The sequence below is a fragment of the Lynx canadensis genome, chromosome C2 (genome assembly GCF_007474595.2).
Source record: "Lynx canadensis isolate LIC74 chromosome C2, mLynCan4.pri.v2, whole genome shotgun sequence".
Classification (NCBI taxonomy): Eukaryota; Metazoa; Chordata; class Mammalia; order Carnivora; family Felidae; genus Lynx; species Lynx canadensis.
Genome location: NC_044311.2, coordinates 76,939,497 through 76,960,304, shown reverse-complemented (window position 1 = coordinate 76,960,304; position 20,808 = coordinate 76,939,497). Strand labels below are relative to the sequence as shown.

At 40.2% G+C, this 20,808-nt stretch overlaps 1 protein-coding gene across 1 annotated transcript in view; it reads left to right on the top strand.

The window, feature by feature from the left end:
• Positions 1-355: 355 nt before the first annotated feature.
• Positions 356-20,808, top strand: part of EHHADH (enoyl-CoA hydratase and 3-hydroxyacyl CoA dehydrogenase) — a 47,418-nt gene continuing 26,965 nt past the window's right edge. The window contains exons 1-4 of the mRNA XM_030329556.1: positions 356-471; positions 5,906-6,009; positions 10,912-11,084; positions 16,831-16,942. Of these exons, the coding sequence (XP_030185416.1) occupies positions 398-471; positions 5,906-6,009; positions 10,912-11,084; positions 16,831-16,942 (463 nt within the window). The 5' untranslated portion in view covers positions 356-397. The remainder of the gene's footprint in view (positions 472-5,905; positions 6,010-10,911; positions 11,085-16,830; positions 16,943-20,808) is intronic.

Sequence of the window (20,808 nt, the reverse complement as noted above, 5' to 3'; positions counted from 1 at the left end):
CTATTCCTGTTAAGAAGGATCATGAAGATGAAAACTGATGAGGACAGCTCTACCAACTTAGAACCCTGAAGTTTTCCAGAGAAGGCAGCCTCTTTGGGCCAGGGTGTTGTAAACTCCGACTTGCTGGCAACTGCACCCATTTTCCACTGTCCTCTCTGACCTAGGTTGTGATGGGAACCACTCCGGAGAAAGAGAGCACAAGTGTCTGCAGAGCGCGGGACTGGGGTCCCGGGAGGAGGAGGAGCGGGTGGGAGGATGCGCAGCGGGAGGTGGCGCCGGGCTCGGGCTCTCATTGGCCCAGCGGGCGCCCCTCCTCGCGGGGCCGGCTCCGCGACGGCTGGAAAAGCGGCAGTGCCCAGTGGTGAGAGGCGCAAGCGACTTCCGCGACCGAGCAGACATGGCCGAGTACACGCGGCCGCGGAACTGGCTGGCGCTGATCCGCCTTCGAAACCCGCCGGTCAACGCCATCAGGTAACGGGCTGGGTTGCCTCCAGCCCGGGCACGGAGGGCCCTTCGCCGCCTGCCTGCTCCGAGGCTTTGACTTTCCCCTGCTGGATTAAAAGCAGAGAGACACCGACACAGACAACCGCGGCGAATGCCAGGGCCTTGTGCATAGGTTAGCTTGGTTAACGTTCGCAGCGAACTCCCACCGGTGTTTCACTGGTGAGGAAACTGAGGCTCAGAGGCAGGCAGATGGCCTCTAAGTGGGCGAGCTGGACTCCAACACGGGCCATACGTGCCAGTTTCCTGCTCTTCTATTTGCTGGCAGCTTTGACTTCTCATGAGTACATTCTGTTCTAAAGGCACAATGCCCGCTAGACCTTGACCTCTTACTTCCCAATCTCGAATACAGGCTGCCCTAATAAAGTGTAACTCATAAGATTTAGAAATCTGATGATAAAGTTTCCTATTAATGCCAAGGCAGTGAGTAAAGGTGAATTGTGGCCTGGACAGAAATGCAAAGTTCTTTCTCCTGATTTGCTCTAAACTTAAAGGCTTTAGTGCTGTAGTGGAGGATCCATTTGGAGTAAGCCTAGTAAGTAGCCTATGGAGTAGACTGTGCAGTTTATCTTCTTTGATTTCATCATGGAGCACCTTCGCCCCTTTAATTATTTTTTTTTCTTTGAAAAACATTTTTTTTTAAGGTTTATTTATTTTTGAGACAGAGAGAGACAGAGTATGAACGGGGGAGGGTCAGAGAGAGAGGGAGACACAGAATCTGAAACAGGCTCCAGGCTCTGAGCCATCAGCACAGATGCCTGACGCGGGGCTTGAACTCATGAACCGCGAGATCATGACCTGAGCTGAAGTCGGACGCTTAACCGACTGGGCCACCCAGGCGCCCCACCTTCGCCTATTTTAAATTCTCCCACCTACGTGTGCAATGCGCTTACGGCATTGCTTTCAAAACTGAGATTAATGCTAGTTGTTTTTGTTTTTGTTTTAATTAATGAGGTTATTAGATAGGTTTGGTCTTCCATATCTTTGGAAAAAGGATAGTGATCCATCAGCCCAGGATAGAGCCGTCCATCCTCGGAGAGTAGGATTAGCCAGAATTAAAATTTACAATGAATATATAAAACAGGGTGAAAGACCTTTGGTCAACATTCTTAGCACATACCGCTGGAACAAAAGAGAGAGACTGGATTGAGGAGACCTGCTAATTTTACCTGAATTTTTATCTTAGTGTCATCAGATTTGATTTTACCATATTAATATTATAACTTTTATTTTTCAGATGAGTTATTGCATTTAGTCATGCAAAAAAAAGTGCAGCAATGAAAATCACACAAGGATGATATGTCCACTTTCTTGCCATTCTCAGAAAAAAAAGCAAAATAACTTATTTTGGTTTTGATGAAGCAAAACATAATATAATTACATATCCGTTTTGGACTCGTCTGTATTTTAGTTAGAATTACTAAATATTAGGACTCTGCCTCAGCCTCTGCTCATAAGAGGAAACCATGCCCATCAAGAACTTGGGGGAAACGTTTCACAGTCTAACACCCATAACAAGAAATATTTTCTCATAGCTATTTTAAACGTTTCTAGTCGTTAGCCTGCCCCTTCCCCTCTTGTAAGAGAAACGTTTGTATCTACCTCATAAAGTTGTGGTGAAGTTTACATCTGCTGGAAGTCATAAACTGGCATGGAACATGTGTTAGCTGCCATCATTGCAAGGCCCTCCAGCAGGCCCTGCTGCCTGGGGTTCATTTCAGCTTCCTCAAGTTTTCTCTGCGTGGGGATACTTTCCTGCCCTTTCTTCTGTCTTCTTCTGAAGTTATATATGTGGATATTTTCTTCTCTCTCTTTTTGTCAGCTTCATCATTTTCCATAATTTTGTCTTCTTTTCCACTTAATCTCCCCTCTGCCTCCATGCTTGCTGTCACTGCATCTAGTTTGTTTTGCACCTCATTTATAGCATTTCTTAATTCACTGTGACTATTTCTTTGTTCCTTGATCTCTGCAGCAATAGATTCTCTGCTCTCTTCTATGCTCTTTTCAATCCCAGTTATTAATCTTACGACCGTTATTCTAAATTCTTTCTCAGTTACATTGTTTATAACTGTTTTGAGCAGTTCTCTGGCTGTCATTTCTTCCTGGAATTTCTTTTGAGGAGAATTCTTCCGTTTCGTCATATTGGCTAGTTTTCTGTCCCTTATGTGTTTTTTTTTCAACGTTTTTTTAAATTTATTTTTGGGACAGAGAGAGACAGAGCATGAATGGGGGAGGGTCAGAGAGAGAGGGAGACACAGAATCGGAAACAGGCTCCAGGCTCTGAGCCATCAGCCCAGAGCCTGACGCGGGGTTCGAACTCACAGACCGCGAGATTGTGACCTGGCTGAAGTCCGACGCTTAACCGACTGCGCCACCCAGGCGCCCCTGTCCCTTATGTGTTTTAATAGCTTGTTATGTCCAGGGCCTGGCCGTTCAGAAGGTGTTTTTGGAGTGTGTTTTGTGCTCTCTCTTGAGACTCTGGTTGCTTTGTCTCCCTACTCGTAGTGGTGGTTTGGAACGTCTACCGCGTGTGCTATGATTTGTTCCTTGAAGTATCCCTGGAGAAAAATTTTAAAAGGGGGGGTTGTGGTGAAAAAGGCCTTATCCTATACAAGGAGAGAAATGACAGGGCGGGGAAAAGTAAAAGAAAAAAAATTGCTCAGGAAGACAATCAGAGAAACTATATGGCCAGTCCAGAGAGACAGAGAGGAAAATAAAAAAGGAGATACAGAAGAGGTGTTAAAAGAATAGATTAAAAAAAAAAAAAAAATGTCTGTTTAAACAAACCAACAGCCAGAATAACCCAACTAGAGAAGGGAAGAAATAAGAGGAAGAAAAGAAAAAAATATGTATCTACATATACACAGAAAATAAGAATTGACCATGAATCAAATCAGAGAATGTAAATCCCCTAGACCAATATCTGACAGTGCCTTGGAACTAGTGTCTGCGCTGGTCTGGAGGGGCTGTCTGGTTGGTCAGTGTCGATCTTGCTCTGTTAGATGGCCAAGTTACTAGGCACGGAGGGGCGTGGTTTGGTGTAGGCAGGTCCCGCCTCCACTGCGGCCCTGATCCCTGAAACCCCACCTTGTTGGTGATGGGGAGAAAAATGGCGACACCCCAGTCTCTCCTTCCTGGGACACCCAAACCACTCTGTTTAGGCCCTCCTCACAGTGCCACGTGGGTGTGAGTGGGCCACTATGTCCCGTTCCACTGTCTCCCGCACTTCCCTGGTGCTTGGCTGGGATTCAAACCCTTATGTCATAAAGGAACGGGGTGCCCCGGTTCTGGGGTAGTGTCACCACCCACCCAGCCGACAAAGGGCCTCTAGCTGGTGGGCGCCTACAGGGTCTTTTGTCCTTGGAATGGCTATTTGCCTTCTTCCCACAGCATTCAAGGGAGAGGATTGTTCTCTCCCACTGCTGGGAGCTAGCTACCTAGCCTGGGGCTGACTCCCCTCCTCTCTAGGTGCAGGAACAGGGCAGAGAAAGCCCCACGGTTAGAAATTGGTTCTTTCTCCATTTTTTCCATCCCCTCATGTGTGGTTTTTCAGTTGTCCAAATACAATCCTACACTTCCACAGCCTCTCTTTCTCTTCCTTTTCTCCACAGAAGGGGATCCCTCCCCTCCGCGCCTACACCACCCATTTTATCTCTGCCAGTTCGTAATCATGCACCAATGGCTCACCATGTTGTCCCTGTGGGCCCCTGGAGATGTTTCTGTCACTCCGTAGCCCGGATTCCTGGAATTCCATGTCTTCTGGCCTCAATACTGCTGTGTTTGAGGGGTGAGGGAACTTCGGGTCCCCCTACTTCTCCACCACGTTGACTCCTCTCTCCCCAACTGCTCTTTAAAATTCTCCCACTTCTTAAATGAGAGTTCATCCAGAGGATTTACACTCAACTCTTTTTGCCTTTGGCTGACTCATTCAATCTTGACTATAGCTCTCTTTTATAGATGACTCCCTCATCAACTGAAACTTAGCAAAATCTACTGCGTGCCCTTTTTTTCCCAGATCTTGCCTCTGCCTCCTAAATTAGTTTTAGCTTTGGCTGTCAGTGACAGAAAACTCAAAAGAGTAGTGGATTAAACAAAATAAGGTTGATTTCTTTCATAGCAGTGTCTTAGAATGATATGATTGTTCCACAATCATCAGGGTTCCCAATTCTGTTTATCTTTTGCTCTGCCATCCTCATTTCAGGTCTTCCACCTCTTGGTCCATGATGGCTGCTTATGATCTAGCCATCACATCCCCATTCCTGCCAGAAAAGGAAAAGAGAAAAGCATACCCTATCCTTTAAGAACTCTTCCCAAAGTTGGATATACCAAATCTGCTTCCATCCTATTGACCACAACTTAATGCCTTAGGCTGACTTTACTGCATAACAAGCTGGAAAATGCAACCTTTATTTTGGGCAGTCATGTATCCAGCTAAAAACTAGATGCTTAATATTTTGAAGGAAGTGGGGAAGGTTGGATATTTGGGGTAATTTGAAGCCCCTGACACATCTCTTGGGTTGTTTCTTTTAGACTATTTCAGTTTTCTTATATTTTGCCAATATGACAAATTGAAAGTAATTTCTTCTCACTGTGAATGTCCACATCACTTTATTTGTATTTTCATTACAGCCATCTTAGTGTGACATTTTGTCATTTCCTAGGATGTTATAAGCTCCTTTCAGTATACATAGAAGATGTACAATGATATTTTTAAATTGATTAGTGCTGCTTCTAAGTGGCCAAAGTTACAGCAAACTGTAGGAAAATACTATTTTTTAAAAATTTTAGGGGCGCCTGGGTGGCTCAGTCGGTTGAGCATCTGACTTTGGCTCAGGTCATGATCTCGCAGTCTGTGAGTTCGAGCCCCGCGTCAGGCTCTGTGTGACAGCTCGGAGCCTGGAGCCTGTTTCAGATTCTGTGTCTCTTTCTCTCTCTGACCCTCCCCCATTCATGCTCTGTCTCTCTCTGTCCCAAAAATTAATAAACTTTAAAATAATTTTTTTTATTCATTTGGAGCACCTGGGCACCTCAGTCAATTAAGCATCTGAATTCAGCACAGGTCACGATCTCATGGTTCATGAGTTTGAGCCCTACATTGGGCTCTGCACTGACAGTACAGAGTCTGCTTGGGATTCTCTCTGTCCCTCCCCGACTCGCTTGCTCTCTCTCAAATAAATAAATAAACTTAAAAACAAGAAAAAGCGTATTCATTTATTTAGTCCAGTGCTTAATTCACAGTTGACATGTTTATTATTAATTGATCAAATTAGTGAAAACTGAATAGTGAGTAACTAGGGTTTTTATACATTGCTTGTGTGTTTCAATTTTCATTGTTAGGAAAGGAAAAAAGTCTGAGATGGTATAAATTTAATTCTAATGCCTCATGTAATTTTTTTTCTTTTAGTACATCTGTACTCCATGGAATAAAAGAGGGACTGCAGAAAGCTATAACAGACCATACAGTAAAAGCCATTGTGATTTGTGGAGCAAATGGCAAATTCTCTGCAGGTAACCAGTCTCTAACTCTTTCTCATTATCTTTGGAATCCAACCGCAGCCTGAGACCGATGCTGCCTTAGCCGTCCCTGTGGGTAATACCGTAGGGTGGGTAATGGATATGGGAGACTTGAATGGGAATGGGAAACATTGCAGAGAGACAAGAGTCACAAAAAGACCCAGAGAAGACTTTGACCTTGCTCTCTTTTGTACTGGATGGGCCTTTGGAGGACACCCAGGCTTGATGGGTGTTATACCTGCTAATATACACTTGTTGGTACATACCTGCTCTGCATATATCTCCACCCTATGGGAGCTTGGACGAATCCCTGTAATCTCCTGAACTCCTCAATTTCTCTGTTTAGAAAGTGGATAGTAGTATCTATCTTAATAGGTTTTTGTGGGGTTACATGAGATATATCTGAAAGTCCCTAGTGCAGTGCCTGCATCAGAAGATGTTCAATAAATGTTATTTTTTATTTCTTTCTGACAGAGACTTGAAATTGAATTCATTTTTCTTCTTTAAAAAAAAGTTTTTTTTTAACGTATATTTATTTTTGAGACAGAAAGAGACAGAGCACGAGCAGGGGAGGAACAGAGGGAGAGGGAGACACAGAATCTGAAGCAGGCTCCAGGCTCTGAGCTGTCAGCACACAGCCTGATGTGGGGCTTGAAACCACAAACCACGAGATCATGACCTGAGTCGAAGTCAGACACTTAACTGGCTGAGCCACCCAGGCACCCCTGAGTTCATTTTTCTTCTAATAGTCACCCATCTCAGTCACCATGACTATCTTTATTGGGTTATTCTATGAAGATGCAAAAATATTGAAAACATATGGCAAAACAATCTGAAATGGTGATTCAGTGGTATTTGTAGTAGCTTTTCTTCTTTTCCCAAATGAATATATTATGCCTTTTGTCCTATATGAAGGCCTGTGTAATGTTACTGTAGCCAATGGAATTTAATGTATGTTAATTGCAGCCTGAGAAGAAATAGATATTGGAATCATGACAGTAAAGAAATGTAAAAATGATAATCATTATAAAATTACCATTTATCTTGCCTGCTATGTGCCAGTACTATATGGGTTATTTATTTATTAATAATGAAAACAGTAGTATTTTTACACATACTTTAATCCTCAGTAAATCCTACAATCTCCATTTACAGATGAGAAGGATGAACCTGAGAGAGATTAAAATAATGTGCCAAACATTAATCAGTTATGAAATGGCTTACTTGTTGTTTTGAAACTTCAGGTCAGAAGCCCAAGATAGTGACTTTGCACCATGGAGAGAGGGATCCCAATTATAGAAAACTCAATATTTCTTTGTAAGAAAGAAGGTAGAAAAGGGAGAATGTAGTTAGAACTCAGGGATAGAAAAAAAAATTCTCCTAGAAAAGCATTAGAGGTGGTTAGACTTAATGGGTTTATATAGAACAATTGGAAAATATACATTCTTCTCAAATTTGCAACATTTACAGATTTGACCAGATACTGGACCACAAGAACTTGTCTTAATACATTTTACTTAGAATATGTTCTCTGACAGCAATGCAATTAAACTAGAAATCAATAACAAAAATATAACTAAAAATACTCATATGTCTAGAAATTAAATTCATTTCTTAATAATCCCTGAGTCAAAGTGAAATCGTAATAGAATTTAGAAAATATTTAGAACCGAATGATAGTGAAAATGCAACATATATAACTGAAGGATACAGCTAACGCAAAACTTAGCAGGAGATTTATAACCTTAAAGGTATTTATCAGAAAAGAAAACAGACTGAAACATAACGAGTTAAGCATCTATATCAAGGAACTAACCAATGAACTACTAGACCCAATGAAGTAGAAGAAAGGGAATAATGAAGAGGAGAAATTACTGTGATAGAAACAAATGTGATTCAAGACTGTCAAAAGTTAGTTCTTTGAAAGACTAATGAAATCTACAAACCTCTGGAGAGATTGATCAAGAGAAAAAGGGAAGGCACAATGTATATAGGGAATGGCAAATGGGATATCACTGCAAATACTGTAGCCATTAAAAAAGATAATGAAAATATTATGGCTTCCCAATATGACTCAAGTGGAAATAAAAAACCATTAAAGAAATCGAATCAGTAATCAAAAATCTCACAGAGTAAGTTCCAGCCCCAAATGACTTTATTGGCAAGCTCTAAATGGAAAGTCAAGGAAAATATTATTTGAATTTCACGTAAATGTTTTAGGGAATAAAAGAAGAGGGAACACTTCCCATATTAGTTTCCTTGGGCTGCCATAACCGATGACTTGTGGAGGGTAGAAGTTCAAACTCAAGGTATCTGTATGGTCATTCTTACTCCAGAGGCTCTAGGGAAGACTCTTTGCTTGCCTCCTCTAGCTTCTGTGGTTGCAGGCAATCCTTGGTGTTCCTTGGCTTATTGCTTTATCACTCCTGTCTCTTTCCATGGCCTTCTCGCCTGCGTCCAGATTTCCCTGATCTTATATAGACCCACCCAAATCCAGTATGACCTCATCTTTACTCAGTTATATCTGCAAAGACCCTATTTCCAAATAAGGTAAGTTTCACAGGTTCTGCGTGGGCCCCATTCAATCCAGTACTCTTTCTAACTCATTTCATGATGCTAGCATAATCTTGATACCAACACCTATCAAGGCCAGTATGAAAAAGCAAAATTTACAAATGAAATTTGCAATGAAAGAAAAGCAAAATGAAAGGCAAGTTTCATTCATAAACATAAGTATAAAAATCTTAAATAATATATCATAAAATTGAATCTAACAATATATAAAAAGTGGAAGGCATCACTTTTTTTTCCCGGAAATTCCAGATTGGTTGAACATTATAAGATTAATGTAGTTCATTCTATTAAAAGATTAAAAGAGAAAAACCATATGAATTTTTTAAGAACTGCAGAAAAAACATTTGATATCATTTGACGTGCATTAAAAATAAAAATTTTTAGTAAACTAGGTATAGAAAGAAAATGTCTTAATCCATTTTTGAAAACCTATAGAAAACATCAGATAAAATGGTAAGTTGAAAGCCTTCCTGGGGCACCTGGCTGGCTCAATCAGTAGAGCATGAGACTCTTGATCTTGGGGTTTTGTGCTCAAGCCCCACGTTGGGTATAAAGATTACTTAAAAATGAAAAAATCAAAACAAAACAAAACAAAGCTTTCCTTCTGAGATAGGAGCAAGATGAGGCTAGCTACTCTCCCCATTTCTGTTTGACATTGTGTTTTAGGCCCTGGCCAGTCCAGTAAGGCTAGAGAGACAAATGAAAGGTATTGAGATTGGAAAGGAAGAAACAAAACTTCATCATCCAGAAGATATGGTAGAGTTTGCAGAAAAATCAAAATAATCTATTAGAAAGGTATTATAATTAATAACTTAGTAATTTTGCTAGATATAAAATCAATATCCAAAACTTTATTGCATTTCTATATGCCAGAAATAAACAGTTAAAAAGTGAAATCACTGTACTCTTGTTTGTGCCTTGGTTTCTGTAAAATTGGGATACTAGTACTAACCTTATGCTGCAAGTAGAAAAATGTAGTAATAACGTTTAAGAATGTGGGCTCTGTAGTTAAACTGAGTTCAAATCCTTATTCTACCAGTAATTAACTGGTCATATGTTTGAACTAGTCACTTAACATCTCGAAGCCTTAGCTTCCTGACCTGTGAAATGGAGATTGTTATACTACTTAACCTACGTGTTAAGAAAATCAAATAAGAGAGTATATGAAACTACTTAGCACGGTGCCTGATGTAAAGTGTTTATCCAGTATGCACTAATTGCTATTATGACATGAAAAATCATTTAAATCTAAACTTACAGGATTGATAGGCCTGAGATATCTTGTTTTTCTTGAGCCAAAAAGGAATAGAAATAATAACTAATAACACTAGATGAGAGTGTGAGTATGATGGATTGGTGAGCAAAAAAATCATAATCTTGGATTGATGCTGGGTAAGGTACAGGTAGAAATGAAAAGTTAAATAGGTTGATATGAAAGAATTACTTTAACTTTTTAACTCTTGCCAAGCTTAATGGTTTCAAAGAATAGATAATTCTATGGGAAAGAGTTCAGTATAATGTTATGTGAAAAAAGGAAAATATGAAAAATGATGTTATAGAATGCTTTCAATAATGTTAAATATATATGATAGCAAACTTTCATTTAATTCTCTCCTAAGTCACTGAAGACAGGTGTTATGATAAAAAAGTTGCATAACTTACTGAAGGTCACAAAGCCATTTACATAAATGCATTGGGAAACAATTAAGAATTCACGAAAATATTACATTGTTATCTCTGTGTGGTGATTTTGGGGTGATCCTTATGTTCTTTATTATTTTGTGTATTTTTCAAATTTTCTATAATGCATGTGTTATTTTTATAATTAGGAAAAGAAATAAATGTTGCTTTTATTGATCATAAAAACAATCTATTACAAAAACATAAAACATATAACTCACAAATATGTATGTGTTTTATGCTGAGGTTTTATGTTGTAATGATTTATGCTCTTAACAAAGATATAATAAGGTTGGTGAGCAATACTATGCAAAAAAAAAGAAGGGGAGGGAGGGCTGGTTCAACTTCTGAATCTCTATTCCCCCTTCTCTGAGGCTTTTAATTTTTTACAGGTAGAGTTACTACCTATCATATGGAAGACAGATTTTAGATTACAGGATTCCTGATCAAGGTTTGAAGATTTTCTCTTGTGATGTTCTACATTTTCCAGGTTATTTTTCCTTCACTGTGTGTCCAGCCGAAGAATTAAATGTTTTGTGGTCCCAAAAAGGTCTGAAATTCCTTGAGAGTTATCTGATACCTTATTGTCTATAACAAAGTCCAAGTCTCTCCACCTCTCTTTTTCCTTGTCTGTGTCCTTAGGTGCTGATATCCACGGCTTCACTGCTCCTAGAAAGCCTGCCATCGTATTGGGACACGTAGTAGATGAAATACAGAGAAATGAGAAGCCCGTGGTGGCAGCTATTCAAGGCATGGCTTTAGGAGGGGGAGTAGAGCTGGCCCTGGGCTGTCACTATAGGATTGCCCATGCAGAGGTAACCGCTAAAGCTCCATATGGGGCTCGGTGTGGGGGGCTTTTCCTTAAGGCGATGTCTAAATGTTGTATAAGCCTCAGTGGTGATCATTTTGAAAGGCTAGCTTCCTGGTTGACAACTCTTATGTATTTTTAGCACTGGTTTTTCAGCTGCTATGCATCAGCACAGAGGTAGTAGTTGTTGACATGTTGAAAAATGTCCATTCCATGAGTAAATAGCTGTTACCCTGAGCCCCATGACTGTCCCTTTGCTTCCCTAGCCCTAGCCCTTGGGTCTCCCCATAAAACACAAACCAAAGGGGAACTACTGGGTCGGTACAGGGCCCCCACGACTCTGCTCCAGTAGTATGACCCACGTCATGTTCCGCTGAGCCATGCTTATGCAGCATGAGGTATAAAATATTTTGACTCTCATCCCTGAGTATGCATACTTATTTAAATTTTTATTTCCTCAAAGGTTTTGGTTTTGTGGTCCTTTGTAATTATTAGTACCTTAGAAGACAATTTCCTATTTGAAAATAGCACAAAATTGTAAATCCATTTGTTTCTGGAAATAGATTTAATTTGGGCTATTAAGTATGTAGATGAGTTCTGTGATATCAGTCTCAGAATGGTAACATTTTGTAAGTAACATTTTTCTAATGATAAAGATAATGTTGATCATTGTGATAGACTAAAAAATACAGGAAAGTATAAAGATGTAAACTAAAATCCCCATAAACTCACAGTTCAGAAATAACCACTATTAATATTCTATTTTATTTTCTTTTAGTCTTCTTCCTATGTAATACATTTTTCTTATAGCTTTTTTTAAATTTCTTTTTCTTTGCCGTCTTTAAGAAAAAAAACACCTGCAGGGACGCCTTGTTGGCTCAGTTGGTTAAGTGTCTGACTCTTGGTTTCCATTCAGGTCATGATCTCATGGTTCCATCTGTGGGATCAAGCCCCAAGTAGGGCTCCATGCTGTTAGTGTTGGATCCTCTCTCTCTCTTCTCTCTGCCCCTCCCATGTGCTCTCTCTCAAAATAAATGAACTAAACACACACACACACACACACACACACACACACAAACACACACACAAAAAAACCTACCTTTGGGACTATATTGTATTTCATTTGTACTCCATTTTTATATTAATATCATATTTAGCCTATTTGTTTATGCATTCTGCCAATCTGTTTTAGAGAGTTTAATCTATTTACATGTAACACAATTACTAATAAGGAAGTACTTACTTCTGCCATTTTGCTATTTTTTTTCTTTGTCTTCTATCTTTTTTGTTTCTCAATTATTCCATTAATGCTTTCATTTGTATTACATAGATATTTTCTATTACCCTTTTCATTTTCTTGTTCCTTCTCTTACTATGTATTTTTGAGTTATTTTCTTACTGGTGGTAAGAAAGTCCTGGTGATTACAATTAACATCTTAATTTAAAACAATCTAGTTCAGATTAATGCCAACTTAATTTCAATAGTATACAAAAAAGTTTGCTTCTATATGGTTCCATTACCCACTACTTTAATGCTGTTATTGTCACAAATTGTATCATTACACATTTGTATGCCCATTAACATAGATTTTTTTTTAAATATGAAATTTATTGTCAAATTGGTTTCCATACAACACCTAGTGCTCATCCCAACAGGTGCCCTCCTCAATGCCCATCACCCACTTTCCCCTCCCTCCCCCCCATCAACCCTCAGTTTATTCTCAGTTTTTAAAAGTCTCTTATGGTTTGCCTCCTTCCCTCTCTGTAACTCCCCCCCCCCCACCATGGTCTTCTGTTAAGTTTCTCAGGATCCACATAAGAGTGAAAACATATAGATTTTTTATTACTGCTTAATGTAGGGGTCTTTTAAATCAGATAGGAAAGAAGAATTATACAGAAAAGTTTATATTAGTTTGTCCTTTATATTTACCTAAATAGTGATCCTTTATCATTGTTTTTTATTACTTCACATGGATTTGAGTTCCTGTCTAGTGTCCTTTCATTTCACTGTGAAGGATTTCTTGTGGGGCAGATGTGCTGGCAACAAATCCAATTTTTGCCTCAGAATGCTTTAATTTGTCTTCATTTTGATTTTTCTAAAGTTTATTTATTTACTTTGAGAGAGAGAGAGAGAGAGAATGGGGGAGGGGCAGAGAGAAGGAGAGAGAGAATCCCAAGCAGGATTGGGAGTGTGGAGCCTGACATGGGCCTCGAACCCATGAACCATGAGATCATGACCTGAGCCAAAATCTAGAGTTGGATGTTTAATCAACTAACCCACCCAGGTGCCCCTTGTTTTCATTTTCAAAAGCTAGTTTTGCTGGATGTAGAATTTTTGTTTGACATGTTTTTTCTTTTAGTGCTTTCAATATGTCAACCTACTGCCTTTTGGTCTCCATGGTTTCTGACAAGAAACCTGCTGTTAAGCTTATTGTAAATAGTCTTTAAACATATCATTTTAAATGGCTGTATAATTTTGTCTTATAGATATACCATAATTTATTTAACATTTCCTTGTAGCATTAAATTTTTTTAATGTTTATTTATTTATTTTGAGAGAGAGAGCAGGGGAGGGCAGGGAGAGAGGGAAAGAGAAAATCCCAAGCAGGCTCTGCATTGTCAGCACAGAGCCAGACATGGGGCTCAAGCCCATGAACCCCAAGATCATAAAATGAGCTGAAATCAAGAATTGGACACTCAGTCAACTGAGCCACCCAGGCACCCCAGCATTTTAATTTTTATAAGGGTTTATGAATAAAGATATATATCCTAAGTGCTCCTTTTTCTGTGTCCCTCTTACCATGCCTTCTGCACACTGAGTGTAGATATAAGTTATAAGCAATGATAAGTCAGGGGATGGAGATGAACAGTGGTGCGAAAAATTCTTGACTGACTGTTAGGAATGCCTTGTGTGAGAAATGCTTAAATATTCCAGGTATTCTGGAGCTCTTGGAATCACAATGTGGGTAAATGACAGTCTGCATTAAAGCACCCTCCTCCTCCCATCCTGTACCTGTAACAAAACTAACAGAACTTTAGCCACTTTTAAATAGCCAAGAGAGGCATGTGGTAAAGGGCTTGAACTCATTCTCTTGCCTGGACTGAGGTTGCTATCTAATTTTTTTTCTGTAAGAGCTTTATTGAGATATAACTCAAAAACCATATAATACATTCATTTAAAGTGTACAATTGAGGGTGCCTGGCTGGCTCAGTCAGTTAAGTGTCTGACTTTGGCTCTGGTCATGATCTCATTGTTCCTGGGTTCAAGCCCTGCATCAGGCTCAGCACTGACAGCTCGGAGCCTGCTTTGGATTCTCTGTCTCCCTCACTCTCTCTGCCCCTCCCCTGCTCATGCTCCCTGTCTCTCAAAAAATAAATAAATAAACAACAACAACAAAAAAAACCATTTAAGGGGCACCTGGGTGACTCAGTCAGTTGAGCATCCAACTTCAGCTTAGGTCACGATCTCGCAGTTGGTGCGTTCGAGCCCCACGGTAGGCTCTGTGCTGACAGCTCAGAGCCTGGAGCCTGTTTCTGATTCTGTGTCTCCATCTCTCTTTGTCCCTCCCCTGCCTTTGCTGTCTCTCTCTCAAAAATAAACATTTTTAAAAATTAAAAAAAAACATTTAAAAATAAAATGTACAATTGAGGGGTGCCTGGGTGGCTCAGTTGGTTATCTGACTCTTGATTGGTCTTGATCTCGGGGTTGTGAGTTCAAGCCCTGCACTGGGCTTCACACTGGATGTGGAGCCTACTTAAAAAAATAAAAATAGGGGCGCCTGGGTGGCGCAGTCGGTTAAGCGTCCGACTTCAGACTTCAGCCAGGTCACGATCTCGCGGTCCGGGAGTTCGAGCCCCGCGTCAGGCTCTGGGCTGATGGCTCAGAGCCTGGAGCCTGTTTCCGATTCTGTGTCTCCCTCTCTCTCTGCCCCTCCCCCGTTCATGCTCTGTCTCTCTCTGTCCCAAAAATAAATAAACGTTGAAAAAATAAATAAATAAATAAATAAAAATAAAAATAAAGTGTACAACTGAATGATATATTAGCATATTCACAGGGCTGTGTAACCCTTACCACAGTGGATTTTAGAACATTTATTATACCAAAAAGAAAATTCATACCCTTTAGGAGTAACCCACCATCTCCCCTCTCCCCCAGTCCTAGGCAACCACTAATCTACTTTCTGTCTCTATGGGTTTGCCTATTCTAGACATTTCATATACACAGAATCATACAACGTGTTGTCTTTTATGACTGGCTTCTATCACTTAGCATAATGTTGTCATCGTTCACCCATGTTGTAGCTTGTCAGTACTTCATTCCTTTCTATGGCCAAATAATATTTCCTTGTATGGATATACCACATTTTCTTTATCCATTCATCAGTTGATGAACATGTGAATTGTTTCTATTTTCTTGGCTTTTATGAACAATGATGCTAGGAAAATTTGTGTAACATTGTGTGTGTTGTGTGTGTGTGTGTGTGTGTGTGTGTGTTTATTATAGTCATCCTATTGGATGTGAAATAGTATCTTGTCGTGGTTTTGATTTGCATTTTCCTGATGGGCTAATGATATTGAACATCTCTTCATGTGCTTATTGGCTATTTTGTATCTCTTCTTTAGAGAAATGTCTATTCAGATCCTTTGCCAATTTTTTAAATGTTTTTTATTTACTTTTGAGAGAGAGAGAGAGAGAGATTGAGTGGGGGAGGAGCAGAGAGTGAGGGATACCCGGAATCCGAAGCAGGCTCCAGGCTCTGAGCTGTCAGCACAGAGCCCAATGCAGGGCTCAAACCCATGAGCTGTGAAATCATGACCTGAGCTGAAGTTGGAGGCTTAACCAACTAAGCCACCCAGGTGCCCCTCCTTTGCCCATTTTTAATTGGATTGTCTTTTTATTACTGAGTTGTAAAAAGTTCTTTATATATTCTACATACATGATTAGCAAATATTCTCTCCTATTCTGTGAGTTTTCCTTTTAATTTCTCGGCTTCCTGGCTCTTTTAGGGCTCCATAAAGCTGTTCCTGGGCAATATAACGTTTGTTGGCTGAAACAGATCACAATGGAGTCAGAGAAAAAAATATGTAAGAAGTTAGAGATGTATTTCAACATGAAGACTTAGGGACAGCACAGCTCTGTTTATGTTGTTAACCTAAGTAGAGGGTGTGCACTAATTTGCCCTGTAAAAACTTTTTTTTTTTTTAATTTATTTAAAGTGTCAGGGTGCCTGGGTGGCTCAGTCAGTTAAGCGTCTGACTTCTGCTCAGGCCATGATTTCAATGGTTGAGGCTCTATGCTGATGGCTCAGAGCCTGGAGCCTGCCCCTCCCCCACTAGTGCTTTGTCTTTCTCTCTCTCTTTTTCTCAAAAATGAATAAACATTAAACATTTTTTAATTTATTTAAAGTGTCTTATTTATTTTGAGAGTAGGGGGAGGGGCAGAGAGAGGGAGAGAGAGAATCCCAAGCAGGCTCCACACTGTCAGGGCAGAGCCTGATGCAGGGCTTGATCTCAGGAACCTTGAGATCAGGACCTGAGCCAAAATCAAGAGTCGGACGCTTAACCAACTGAGCCACCCAGGCACTCTCGCTTTTTGTTATGTATTTATTTTAAGAGAGAGAGTGTGTGTGCATTGCTCTGCAGAAACTCCTGAAACAGTGTTTTTGAAAGTGTGGGAAATCCAGAGGAATCCTCCCCTTTACTCTACCATGCTGTCTCATTCTAATGACCTTTATGCCTTCAAACTTTAATAGGCTCAAATTGGCTTCCCAGAAGTCAGACTAGGACTCCTTCCTGGTGCAAGAGGAACCCAGCTTCTCCCCAGACTCATTGGAGTTCCTGCTGCACTCGATTTAATTACCTCAGGTCAGTACAAACCCTGACAACAGCTGTCTAGAGCAATGCGAGGAACTGGTTTAAGATTTAGAGAAATTCTGGATTGACCATTACCCACTCAAGTAATCTTAAGAGGATACTTTAATTTCTTTGACTATCAATTTTCTCATCTGTAAAATGGAAGGAGTACTTTCCCTGAGAGCTTCTCAGACATTACCATGAAGATCACATGTAGGTGCCTCCCCCCAAAAATTTCTTTAATGTTTATTCATTTTTGAGAGACAGAGACAGAGCATGAGCGGGGGAGGGGCAGAGAGCGAGGGAGACACAGCATCTGAAGCAGGCTCCAGGCTCTGAGCTGTCAGCACAGAGCCGGTCGTGGGCTCAAACGCACAAACCACAAGATCATGACCTGAGCTGAACTTGGTCGCTTAACCAGCCGAGCCACCCAGGCACCCCATGTGCCTTCTAAATGAAAGTGTTTACAGAGCACTAATTATAAGTAAGATTTTATTATAGCTCACGTGTCCATGCATAAACACTTGTATTCACATAGGGTGTATTATATGCAGACTCAATTTAGAAATTATAATGTACATGAGAATTAAAACCAGAATTGTCATGGAAAGGTTTGAAGTTATAGTGTGGAAATGACTGAATTTTTCATTTCCCAAGTATTAAGATATTAGCTACAAATGAAAGTTCTCTTTCCATAGGGAAAGTGAACAATGCAACAATAGAAAACATTTAGAGATCCTGGATTTACCAAATCCTGTAAGACTTATAAAGAGATTTCCAGTTGAAGTAAGGTTGGAAGAAAGAATCATGTTTTGATTGACAGTGTTTCTTCTCTCTATATTTCTGTGGGTCGGGAATTTGGGACCAGCTTAGTTGGACTCTAAGCTCAGGGTTTCTCATGAAGTTGTAATCAAGACATTGATTAGAGCTGTAGTTGTCTGAAAACTTGAGTGGGGCTGAAGGATCTACTTCCAAGATAGCTTCCTCACATGGATGGCTAGTTGGTGCTGACTGTTGGCATTTCTTCTCCACATAGACCTCTCCCTAAAGCTGCCTGAGTGTCTTCACAATATGGAAGCTGACTACCTCTGGGCTGAGAGATCCAAGAGAGAGCAAGGCAATAGCTGCGATATCTTTTAGGACCTAGCTTTGGAGTTATGCACCATCTTTTCTGATTGATTATGTATTATATATATATATGTATATGTGTGTATATATATATATATATATATATATATATGAAATTATTTTTACAGGTCTTCCCTATTCAACATGGGAGGGGGCTTGAACACCAAGAGGTGAAACTCACTGGAGCCACTTTGGAGGCTAGTTACTTCAACTTTATACTCACACATATGCCTATCTATTATGTATATATATGTATATATATATATATATATGTATATAATATGTATATACATACATAGTAAGTTAGATATATATATAAGTTACATATTACTATGTATAGACATAGTAAGTTAGAAGGAGATAAGTGCTAAGGAGAAAACAAAACAAAGTGGGAATATAAAATGTTAGAGATGGAGGGGTAGGTAATATTTTAATATAAAATGTTAGGGATGGAGGGATTAAAAAGGCTTTCCTACTAAATGACATCTGAGTAAAGACCTGAAAGAGATGAGGAGGCTTATTATGCCAATATCTGGAGAAATGCATTCCACATGGATAAATAGCAAATGCAAAGCCCTGAGGCAGCAGGATACTTGGAAGTTTCAAAGAAAAGCGAGAAGGTGGATACAGCTGGAGTGAAGTGAGGAAGGGAAAGAGAAGTAGGGGATGAAGTCACATCATGTAAGGCTTTGAAGAGTATACAAAGACCTTTGGCTTTTCTTCTCAATGAGGTAGAAAGGCATTGGAGTGTTCTGAGCAGAGTCACATGCTCTCATTTGTTTTTTAAAGGATCACCCTGGCTGTTGAAAATACATTAATTAGAGGTAAGGCAGACACAGGAAGGCTGATTAGAAGCCTGCCACAGTCATCCAAGGGACAGATGATGAGAGCTGGGACCTGAGCGGTAACAATGTAAATGGTGAATCATGGTCAAATTCGGCATATATTATGAGGGTAGAGCCAGCAGGATTTTGTGATTTATCAAAAAAGTGAAATGTGCAAGGAAGAGCAGAGCGAAGGATGATTCTAATGACCTGCGCAGCTGGAAGGATGGTGCCATTTTTGAGATGGAGATTGCTACTGGCGGAGTAGGATGTAGGGAGGAATCACAAGCGCTTAGCTGGGGGCATGTTACTTTTGAGAGGTCTGTTAGACATCCAAGTGGAGACGCCAAGTAGACAGTTGGACAGACTGGCCTGGAGTTTAGGAGAGAGGTCTTCTGATCTCCTCTCAGACTCCATTTTCTCAACAGAAAACAACTACATGGTTGCCTTGAGGAATAATGAAATGACATAACATGCTTCTGGTACAGTACCTGACACATAGAAGACATTTTATAAATGATAACTGTGGTTGGCAGAATAATGCCTCCCACCCCACCAAAGTTGTCTGTGTCCTAATCCCCAGGACTTGTGAATATGATGCCTCACATTCAAAAGTGACTTTGCAGGTGTGATTAAATTAAGGATCTTAAGCTGGTAGATTACTTTGGATTTTCCAGGTTGGTCCAGTTCCTCACAAGGGTACTTAGAAGAGGAGGGTAGGAGGTTAGAGAGGAGACAAGATGCTACCAGCTGGCTCTGAAGATGGAGGAAGTGGCCACAAGCTAAGCAACGCAGGCAGCCTCTAGAGGCGGGCAAAGACGATGCAACAGATTCTCCCTTAGAGCCTCCAGAGGGAACACAATTTTGCCGACCTATTTTAGACTTCTGATATCCTAAACTAAGATAATAAATGTATGTTGTTTTAAGCTGCTCTGTTTGTGGGAATTTGCATAAGAAACTAATACAGTAGCTATTAATAATGATGCTATTACGACTGTTGCTGTTCGGTTTGGAAGGTTGTTTTTTTTTCCCCTAACCGACTATGCTAAAAAAATTGTTATTGAAAGTTGAAGATCCCCTACTGATGTTAATGCTGTAAAAACACTGGCTTTGTAGGCACTGTCCCCATAGGAAGTTAATAAGTAAACAGATTTAAATGAAATTAATAAGTAAGTAGCTAACCTTTTCTGATCTGAAAACCATTAGAGAGGTAATTCTGGAAAGTGGAGCAATTATAGCAGCCACCGTTGCTTTTCCACAGTTGCCTGAAAATGCTACCCGGAAACAGCTGAATCTTTAGCAGTAACCACAAAAGATTTGCTAGTGCACCTTGCAATTCATTCCCTGATGTTCTCTGTCCGATCAAGTGACAAGAACTACAGTTCCCTGCTCTTGCTTCTGCTTCATTTTTTATGGCTTGTCCTCCTTGTTCACTGAACAGCACACAAAATCCCTGCTCTGTTCTCACAGAGCTTTGCTCTAGCCCATGAATTTCTTTATGGTCATTCCCAGGACAAGGATACATTCAGGCTCTAGACGCTGAGGGGATGCCTCTTGCCATCTAGAATAGTGGGGGAGAAGTTGTGAGTGGCATCTTTATCCTACCTGCCTTTCAGGTGGGTTAAGTCCAGGTGAGTTTTCTGTATATTTGAGCAAGAGGCTGAGGGTGAATTTTAGTAGCCGGGGCTCCCGGGCAGTGATAATAGATATCAGCAAGTATCATTCTGTGACTAAAACAAACAAAAAAAAAACTTAACACTAAACCCAAAACCTATAAAGATATTCTGTGACTTTAAAAGAGTGAAACAAGCACTGGGTGTTGTAGGGAAACCAATTTGACAATAAATTTCATATATTGAGGGGCGCCTGGGTGGCGCAGTCGGTTAAGCGTCCGACTTCAGCCAGGTCACGATCTCGCGGTCCGTG